The following is a 10,920-nucleotide window of genomic DNA, read 5'->3' as shown; positions in this document are numbered from 1 at the left end:
CCATCCACAGCTATCAACCCTCTCGCACCGCGTCTCTCTAAACTTTTACGCCCGAGAGAAAACACAACTGTGACTCAAATTACTCATAAATTACATTATGTATGTTTAGCCCCCCCAAAAAAAAATTACATTATGTATATTCCGTTAATGTTTATTTTAAATAATACTCCTTCCCATGCTATTTATAAATTTTAAATTTAGAAAAGTATATAATTTATTTTATAAGCTCCAATTTAAATTTGTCTTATATTTAATAACTTTTATTTTGTTTTTAATTATTTATTTTCTTTTCTTGCCTTATTCTCTCTTATTACATTTTTTTTCATATATTATTGTTCATCATATGTTTATTTATTATATGGATATATTTAAAAATAAAAATATATTTTTATTTTTAATTAATTTTAACTAATTTTTTATTATTAAATCAGTTATTTAAAACTTATACTACCTTCCATCCTTAATATTAGAGTTAGTTTATATTCAATTTGGTTGTAAATAAAAAATTTTAATCTAATTTTTCTATCATATTTGTTTATTTTTTTAAAATAATTCTTATAATAATTACAAGTATTAAAATTTTATTAAATAATAGTTCTAACTAATATATTTAATTATTAAGAATATTTTAAAAAATAATAATATATATTTATTATAAATAACTAAATTAATATTTTTTTTTAATTTATTTAAATTTCCCGTGCAATCAGACATGGTGATTTATGGAGTTAGGTGGATAGATTGAATTTCAATCATGCGTCAGGGGAGCAGCACATGGCAGGACTAAAAACGGATCAATTCATAATTGGTTGTAACAAAGCTGGGGATGAAGTACCGACTATCGAGATCCAATCTTCTCAACGCATCTCCTATTTTTTGTATTTTAATTTTAATAGATAAAAATTTTAAATAAAAAAGTTTGACAACTGATATTTTCAAAAATAAATATATTATTAAAAAATAAAAATGTAAATATTAAATTTTGAAGAGTATGGGAAAAAAAAAAGAGCATTGAATCGGGGGGATGGAAAAGGAAGGCGTGGAAAGGTGCATAAAGTGAAACCCGCGACTTTTTTTTAAAAAAAAGGCAAAACCCACAAAAAAAATCACGTGGAGGAGGGAGGGACCAGGCGGGCCCGCTGGTGGTGGCTCTGACAAACGCACTGACTTTTCGGCATTGCTTTGTGGGTCCCACTTCATTGCTTGCATCAATGCATCCACCACTCTTCTGAGTTCTGTCTCCGCTCTCTTGGACACATGTACTTGGATGCTTCTCCCATGCACTGTGTAGTCGCGTTTCATATCTACAGTAGTTGATAACCTATACGCCCCTGCGTCCTCTGAGGCCGATTCTCTAGGGTCTGGACTTAACAGCACATGTTTATATTCTCAAAAAAAATATTTTGTTTTTATAAATCCACTTTTTTATATTTTTAGAATATAATCAATAGGTCAACTCGGTAAGAATATCTCATTTTATCCACATTAAATATAAAAAAAATTTAAATGAAAATCCCACAACCGCTTCAGGTTAATTAAGGTAGGATCGGGTGTGGGTAAAAGATCAGAAGCTCAAACTTTTATAATACACTACAAATTTAAATAGTGAACATAAATATATTGCAAGACAAAAATATGAGCTCCTTATCGCGTTATTCTGCAGCATGCACCCATCTAATGTCTGTGCAGGTCTTTATATAATTATGTTAAAAAAAAAACACAGCGGAGCAGGCATTAGTTGCCAAGAATACAATTGACTATTCATTTGGATACCAACAAAGTTAAATTTGTTGCAACGGGGGGAAAAAAAAAAACGCGGATCCACGCGCACAATTGACTACTCATTTTTGTAATGGGACAAGGATTCCTTACGTGTTGTGTGCCTAAAATTAACATTTGTTGTTTCACCCTATCCGACGCAACAATCCACCAACACAGATTCAGGTCCCAGAAAGAGAAAGTGTATTTAGTGCGTGTCATAATCCGCCGGCTGCTTAATGCATCCGATATTCTTTGTTATAATAAAAAACACAAGCAAATAGCCAAAAGGAAAAAGGCCAAGTTCAAACAAAGAACAGCGGCACCAAAAAATCCCCAAAGCCGCAATCAGCCATCCTACTGGCCCAAGAAGTCGAACAGCCAGCGCTTCTATTGGGCTTGGTCTCGCAAAATACTAGGACTTCCCAAACTGGCAAACAGGTCAAGGAATGGAGAGTTGTCCATTCTTTTGCTTCGCCATGCTTTAAGACTTCATCCCTTTGAATAGTCATCTACTTAAAAGTGAGTTACGGGGTTAGATATAGTAGAAAAGATTAGTCTCTCATGATATAACGAATCAAGATCCAAATTCTCACTGAGAGAGGTGCCTACATTTAGTATTCGATAGTGTCTCGAATAGGATTGCTTCTAATAGAAAGATATTTATGCTTTAGTGTAAAAAAAAAAAAGTGAGTCACAAATCACTCCCCACAATTTCCTGTACAGTCACCATCCTGTCTGAGGCCGTTCTTGAATTTGCCGCCGTTTTCCTGAGTACGAGTTAACAGGATAAGAAACAACCACAGCTTCCTTATAAGGAACTCGCTGTCGCTGTCACTCTCTAATAACAAGACATGCACCACCAGCTGAACAATGGCAGGAGCCTTACAAGTCACGCCATGGAAGCCAGGCACGCGACCTTTACCCTCAAGAAATACACGCAACTTCTGTTCGGTGATAATATACCAACATGTAAGTAGTGGATGAAAATCCTTCGACGGTTTGCTATGAACATCGATAAGGATAACGGCCATTAGAACAGGGAAGCGACATGCTAAACTGAAGCAACGTTCATTCCTTTCTCATCACAAAATCTATTACGCGTCATGATGAATAAGTTAGCTTTTAAGACGATTGAGATAGCAGATTCTTTTTTTTCCCTTGTTCCCTTTTACTTGGGAAGGATAAGCGCCTCAACTTCATTCAACCTTCTTGCCAACTCTAAAGTCACTTTCTTCTTGAAAACTCTCTGGGTTACATTCTTTGTTAAATTGAAAACGTTATTGTATAAAAAATATAGGCATATACAAAACGTCGTAGCCTTAATAGGTAAATACATATTTTATTGTAAGTGGTTTCGGAAATCAGATGGTCCCTCAGTATTCTATTTACAAGGGGGCAGTACAAAACAACCATTATGTAATGACTGAAAATATATTAGATGCAACAAAAAGACGACACTAAAATTGACAAAAATGGCAAAATCTTCTGAATGTGGCCTCCCCTGTGACCCGAAATAGTGCCGAATACAAAGGTCAATAAGGATTGCAAATAAATTCAATGAGTTGTCACGAATAATATAGTGCATTTTGATTTCTCATGGACTCTCTCGCAGAAGAAAACTGCAGGAGCCATTGAAAAAAAATCACGTCGATTCTGACAAATTCACCGGGTTAGAATTTAAAGACTAAAAAATACTTTTTAGTCTTTTAATTTAGTTTTTTAAATTTTAAATAGTATATTTATGATTTTTTAACCCTAAATTTGTCAAGAATAAACAATGATATTGAGATTTTGAATATTGACAAAACATTCTCAAATCCATATTCTCAAATTTAGGGTTAAGGAATTAAAAATATATTTTTTTAAAATTAAAAGACTAAACTAAAATTTTGTACCAAATTAAAAGACTAAAAAAATATTTTAACTAAACTTAAATCTCACCCGACCCAAATAAACCACGGTCCAACGACGGGATGAACTGCCAATTTGCTTATTAATGAAAGGATTAATTTTAATACTACCTCCAATCCTATTTATAAGATCTTGTTTGTAAACTACTATCTCCAGTTTTTAATATAAAACCCAAATTCACTTTTTCTTTCATATTTATGTATTTTTTTTCAAGATAGTCCCTCTAATAATAATAATTCTAACTAATATGCTTGATTAGTAAGGATATTTTAGAAAATATAACACATTTATTACAAATAACTAACTTAACTTCTTTCCTTGATCTCCTCAAATTAGTCAACTAGTTCTTATAAATAAGACCGGAAGTAGTACAAAAAAAAAATCTTATAATTAAGACAAAAGGTAGTATTTCAGAAAAATGTCTGTTAAGACTCACTTTGTTGACTGTCAATGATAGAGTGACAATTCACAGGAGCACGGCCATTTGGTGGAAATGGAAAGTATAAGGAAGTGAATCCATGGACGCCAAACAGCCAAGAATAAGGAATCCAATCCAGTTTCCGTTTCCCAGGTTTTAATTCCCATCTATCCAACACACCATAAAAGAGAAAGGCGCAGCTTTGGACATGTGTCATGTGTTCGCTTGCCCGTTACACCGACAGACCAAATTGTTGGGTCACGAATCGATGGATTTTGGGTAATAATCTCCGAGTCTACGCACTACGAGAGTTGATTATGGATTTCGCCGCTCCCAACCGACTCGGGGGGTTTTGAAGTGTGCTGGCCAATCAGACACCCAGGAATGTCCGGGTCGGATTTCAGAAATATCGTCCGCTTCCCTGGCCTTGAGCCAGATAGCAGTAGATTTCTTTTCCCAGCATAATGGGGGGCCCATTTGGCCAACAGAATTTATTTTGATGAAATCCAAGGAATGGGAAGGGGAAGGAAAAGGGCAGGAAAAATTTCCGACCACCTGCTTGTTTAATAATATACCAACATATAATTAGTGCATGAAGATCCTTCGACGGTTTGCCATGACCATCCAAAACGGCCATTAGAACAGGGAAGCAGCAAGCAAAACTGAAGCAATTTAATTCCTTTCTCAATCACAAAATCTATTACACGTCATGATGAATAAGTTAGCTTTTAAGACAATTGAGATAACAGTTTCCTGATTTTTTCCATGTTCCCTTTTACTTGAGGAGTACAAATATCGAATGCGCCCATACTTCATTCAACCTTCTTGCTAGCTTTAACATCACTTTCTTCTTGAGATGAATGGGCAGCAGCCTTCGACTCATCAAACTCCAGTAACTGCATTTTTATAAAAGAATCTTAGGAAACTAGGACACTCATTTGGCATGTAGAATGAAATAGAATGGGGGAAAAGTAGGATGAAAAAAATTGTAATTTTTAAAAATGTGAAATGTTATACGTGTTCCTAGATAAAAATTAACAATAAAAAAATATTTTTTTTTCCCGAGTAATAACCACGAGGATATAATAGATATTACACATTTCAATGTCCGTGGAGTGAAAAATGATGCCTTCTCTCTAGTTTCTACCTATCACAGCCTAAACACTTGAGCAAAGCCATACTTAGCAGGCGCAGATAAATCTGACACTATCGCATCCCTATAAACTTCCAAGCCATGCCCCAAAGTCATGTTATTCCCAAATTACAGGATGTAGAGCGCTTAATAAGTTGGACTTATTGGAAGTCATCAAAACAGGCAAGATATCCCTTGAATGGAGCAAGCTAGTTTTAACAAAGCCAGTCTAAAGCAATACACTCACTTTTTCCGTAGCAACGTTGAAAACTCTCTGGGTTACATTCTTTGCTAAATTGAAAACGTTATTGTATGAAAAATATAAGCATATATAAAGCGTCGTAGCCTTGATATGTAAATACATACTTTCTTGGTAGTGGTTTCGGTAATCAGATGGTCCCTCAGTATTCTATTTATAAGGGGGTAATACAAAGCAAACATCATGTAATGACTCAAATATAGTAGATGCAACAAAAAGACGACACTAAAATTGATAAGAGAAGATTGGCCAAAAATTTTTTGATAAGAGACAACAGGCAATATAAGAGTGTGAAAGAAACCTGTTTGACATCGCCATTCCATATGCAATGAGCAGCCAAACATCCAATTACGGCCGGAACAATATACAAAAGAGCCGGCTGAAATGACAGTGCAAGAGAAAATGTCAACAGCGACAATTTGCCTTAACAGGATTTGCATGATATTTCATGCACTCAGCCGGCCATATAAATAGTAGCTAATTTAACAACACACTTCTGTCTCCCCAAATACATTAACAGAAAAAGCATAAAATAGCCTTCCCCCGCCGGGGGGGGGGGAGATTGGTTACCTGGGCAGCCTGAAACCAGTTCATTACAATAATTGTAAGCACCAAACCAAGAGTGTATCCCACAAAAGCACTCTTGAAATACTGTGGCTGTTTTCCTCTAGACACGTCAAACCTCAAGGCCAGTGCTACAAAAATCCCTGAAGAGAAAAGTATGATGAAAGCCAAGGTGAGGTTGCAAGGAAGTGCTTCAAATCTGGAAATGCCTGAGGACTTCAAGACTTGAAATTCTAGAAATACGGTAAATGGGGGAAGGAATACTGGAGAATAAAAGCCCACATCTAACAGAAAACAAGAAAGATGAACAGTATAAGCTTGTGATAATCCTAATCAAGCAGCTTAATCTATTTTGGTGATACGGACGAGAGGTTAACTGATGGAGATGAGGATTCAGAGCAGATTTACAAATAATTTCCTGGGGCACATAACAGAATTTATGGGAAGGAAAACGGTGTAGGAAAGAGAAATTCCAGTGGATAAGAGAATTCAACCCAAGGTTCCCGGCTGTGAGGGAAAGAAGTGGCATATGAGTAGGGAGTAGGTGCAGTTAGGGGTATGTTTAGTCTCTTGCAACTTGCTGGGTCGACAAAATCTTCTTTTTCGTCCAGAAAGAGTTGAGTTCTGTCTTTTGGAAATTGAATGGTGAGGAGAGTTCTGGCCTCTCGAATGTCAGGTTGGCGATGGAGGAACATCTTCTTTCTTCATCATTTTCTCGTTCTGTTTCAGTGTGTTTGAATGTATTGGGTGCACTTTCTTTTGTATCTGGCGGAATATATCATCTATTGAGTTCTAGTACAGTAACAAGCTTCTTTTCCTTTGGGGAGAAGAGTAATATATTTAATATCAATTCAGGGTTGGATATCTACTATTGTGCTTGGGTTCTATCAATAAAATTCAATGAAAAAGCAGAACAATAATCATTAAAAAAAAAAATTTGTTGACAGATTAAACATATAGTCAAAAATGGTGACAACAACCAAGAAATACATTACGACCAGAGTGAACATGCCTCTCCAGCTTAACTTAACAAAAGAAACGACCCCTCTTGAGCAATTTATACGGTGATCAAGAATTTTTTAACAGTAAAAAAATGAATTATTCCGGATTAAATGCTGTCAGTCATGAAGCTTAACTTCTCAGGGTTATATAAATGGAAAAAAGTCAGATGCACGGGACCATCTCAAAAATGGTCTCTTCTAGATTGACATTGGGTTAGAGACTTCTGGTCAGGAGCAGGGTGACCAAAAAAAAAAAAAAAATTGAAATAAAGGATTCAGCCTACCAGGAATAACAATATCACCAAGTCCAAGCATTGAAAACGGTCTTGCAGAATCCGATGTTGGAAACAAAAGCTGCGAATCAATTTGAGTAATTAATATACTGAAAAAAACTATATAGCCACCAGATTATTTATTTCCAATGATCGAAGTATGTGCAGTGTGAATATTCACATCCCAGAATGGAAATACACAAGCCTCACATTTTCATTTAGCTAAGATTCTAACCTTTATTGGAGCATCAAATGATTTCGCAACGCTAACCATAACTGGAGTGAAGAAAACCCAAAAAATGTCATATACGAACAGTCCAGCCTGCAAATGATTAGTGAAAAAAGACCATATCAACAAAGAGTAACGAGTGACAAGTTGAATTGCATAATTAGCAGTTGGCAACAAAAACCAAACTAGACGGGGTGGCATGAAAAGTATCATTTGAATTCAAAGAAACCTATGATCCCTACAGTGAACACAAAAGTCAAAAGAAATGAGAAGACATGTAGGGGAGAAAGACCGCCTGACTGATAAATATTTGTCTTTTCATCTATTTTATTTTTTTTAATAAAATTGACTAAAACTTAACTTGGATAAAAGAATATGACCCAGCCCGCCAGCAACGATAGTTTCTTAGATGAATAAAACATAGTCCGGCGTGCCCGTGTTTCATCCAGCAATTACCATACATACATATATATTTATGCATATAAACCTTCAAGCACCATCACCAAACAAAGTCAGAACAGAAGAACTTACTAAGAGGATAGCACCAGTTTTGAAAGACCCAAGAGAAAGCATTTCAATTCCCTGCAAATATTAAGAATGGATTTATTGATTCATTCAACAGTTTGCTACAGTCTGCATAATCACAATATAAACACAAAACATTTCACATCATAACCAATAAAATAGTAAAACAGTTCGTTATTCTTTTCCAAGAACAGATTTTACACAGCATACCACCACAATTATAATGCAGTGAAGTATCCGGGAAGAATAAGATAATTTTGAGCACATTTGGTAAATGATGCGTGGCATCAATGAAATGGCACCCAGAAAAATAAAGTTAAAGTAAAAAATTCTATCATATATAAAGTTTAAGTGGCAAACCTGAATACAGAAGGCCAGACCTAATATATTATTTGCCAGCCAATGCTTCCTCAAAGCATACCATGCACAGAAAAAGGTCCCGGGGACTGCAGCAACCATCTGTGACCTTGTAAACTCAATCTCCAAAGCTGTGATAGAAAGGTGTGAGGATAAATATCATTCTGCATAATACAAGCCAGTTAAAGCCGACTAGCTCAAAGTCAAACTGCCAAAAGCAATAAGGCGCCAAAAAGTACACTGAAAAATGGAAGATTCTTTTAACAACGAAAGAGAGTGTTAACAACCTTGTTGGCAAACGAATTAGTTAATCTGCAGACACAGGTCCGGCGGTCTCTATTAAAATTTAGACGCCAGTTATATATACAATAACAAATTGAAAAATAAAGTCTCTACTTCACAGTCTTTCAATGCAAAAGTGCTTGCCTCTGACTACTTTTCAAATAAATTCAGTTATTCAAATTAAAGCGTGATATTATATTGGCAATTAGCTAGGAAGAAACCAAAAAATTCATTCCTTCTGCAAGTATATCTAAACAGCAATCATTCATCCACGACTATGTCCACACACGGATACAATGAACACTCAAGGTTAGGAACATCCATAATTCATGGCAAGAAGCTGAAATGAAGTAGCAATAAACAAAACTTGCAACAGCTTAAGATGACATCATCGATTATCTAACTGTTTCATGCAAAACATAAACATAGAATTCTCATTCCCCTGTTCATTAAAAGGAAAAGATTCTCAGCAATATGATCAAGGTGACAAGCTTTTCACATACAGCGAAAATATGGAAAATGCCAGACAATAGCATCCTCATTCCAATGCTTTGGCAAAAAACGCTTTATAGATGGTAATAATGTTGCCCTGCATAAAGAGGATGAAAAGCGTGAGACCCAATAAGAGATAATATGCATCAGCTGATTAAAACGACGTGTTGAGGCCAAATAAAATACATACGAAAGAGCAACAATCCCCAGTACAAAGAAGTAGCATGTCAATACAGCATTCACCAAGTCCTTTGATAGAAACTTGAATAGCAAGAAAAGTGATAGCAACATTGCACTCCCAACAAAGGGAAATCGCATGGCATGTTCATTCGACATTGTCTCCTGCATAAGTGAAAGCGACATCATTTCACAAATTCAGGTGTAGAACCATGGCAATATCAAAACAAAGATGAGAAGATATAATGAGGATAAAGTCTGTTACTTACTGAAGGTGGAGTCGGTTTGACAGATCGGTAACAGCCCACAAACACAGTGAGGCATGCTGTCAAAATAACATTTAAATTTGGATCCACTTTCACAACAAGCGGTGCCAATGTCAGACCTGCCAAGACGGATAACGTCCAGTCAACAATTAATGGTCAAGGAACAGCAATAAGCCTGCTCATCGCCTCACTAATACATTGCAATCATCAAATACAGCCCTTCAACATGTCCATAACACATTGCTTTTCCCCGAGGAAGGCCCACGAGGACATACCACAACTGGCCAAATATAAGGTTACATCCATAAAATATGAAAACTACGATACACAAGTGACATAATGGCACCGTCGATATACGTTATGGAATCAAGTTTTCTGCCCTCCGTCAATTTGAGGGCAAAAGAAAACGAAATTAGCCAATAAACAATTGCACAAATATATCCTGCGATGCTGCATGTCGAATTACAAGTAAATGGCATATATGGGCACCACCAGATCAGGGTGCAAATCGTTCACTTCTAATTATTTTAAGCGATAAAAGAAAGAAAGTGAAAGGATCAACAAAAATTCCAACTTCACCATCGTTGGCCAGGAGGGTCAGTGCAAAATGAACAACTTCAACCGAAAAGCCGCCGATGAAATTACATAAATCTACTAAACAGCATAGGTAGGATGATGGGAAAAAATTGACCAAAAGATCCGGGGTAACTGACCAGCCAAGGCTAAATTCGCAATTCGCTCCGTGCTTCTCATCGTTAACCCTCTAAAGACGTCAAAGACTGGAGTAAATCCTGGATCTACTAAACCCAAAACTTCTGAATGCGGCCTTCCCTGCGACCCAAAACAGTACGAACTACCAAAGTCAGTAAAGACTGTAGATAAATTCAATGTGAGGTGTCACGAATAATATAGGGAATTTTGATCTCTCATAGACTAAACCTCCTCCCGCAGAAGAAAATCGCAGGGGCAATTGACCGCAACGCCCGATTCCTCAAGAAAATCACGTCCGTTGTGATCGCAAATCGGAAGGCCGACAGCGAAATTACGATTCTGACAAATTTGAAGGGTTAGGGTTTAAACTGAAATTTCACCCAACCCAGAGAGGCCGCGGTTAATCACCGACGTAGCACCCCTATATGTAGGACAAATTCATTCATTTGGATATTTAGAGCTGCGACGATACCAAACAGCCTAGAACATGGCTTCGAATTCGGTTTCCGTTTCCCAAGGTTCAATTCCCATCTACCAAACAGAGCGTAAAAGAGAAAGGCGCT

General features: G+C 36.3%; 1 protein-coding gene across 1 annotated transcript; it reads right to left on the bottom strand.

Annotated features, from left to right (window-relative positions):
• Positions 1-4,652: 4,652 nt before the first annotated feature.
• On the bottom strand, positions 4,653-10,770 carry LOC114737495 (signal peptide peptidase). The gene is made up of 12 exons (XM_028925426.1): positions 10,586-10,770; positions 10,360-10,477; positions 9,650-9,765; positions 9,394-9,545; positions 9,215-9,300; positions 8,433-8,560; positions 8,079-8,129; positions 7,554-7,640; positions 7,331-7,400; positions 6,052-6,188; positions 5,783-5,860; positions 4,653-4,986 (listed from the first exon to the last, which is right to left on the bottom strand). Exons 2-12 carry the CDS (start codon positions 10,397-10,399, stop codon positions 4,903-4,905), a joined length of 1,029 nt encoding a protein of 342 aa, XP_028781259.1. The 5' UTR covers positions 10,400-10,477; positions 10,586-10,770; the 3' UTR covers positions 4,653-4,902.
• Between the last annotated feature and the right edge of the window lie 150 nt (positions 10,771-10,920).

This window comes from Neltuma alba, unplaced genomic scaffold (genome assembly GCF_004799145.2).
Source record: "Neltuma alba isolate B1F8T4 unplaced genomic scaffold, ASM479914v2 tig00013459_pilon, whole genome shotgun sequence".
NCBI classification, from domain to species: Eukaryota; Viridiplantae; Streptophyta; class Magnoliopsida; order Fabales; family Fabaceae; genus Neltuma; species Neltuma alba.
The sequence above is the reverse complement of the archived record's forward strand: the minus strand, read 5'-3'. Positions and strand labels throughout refer to the sequence as shown.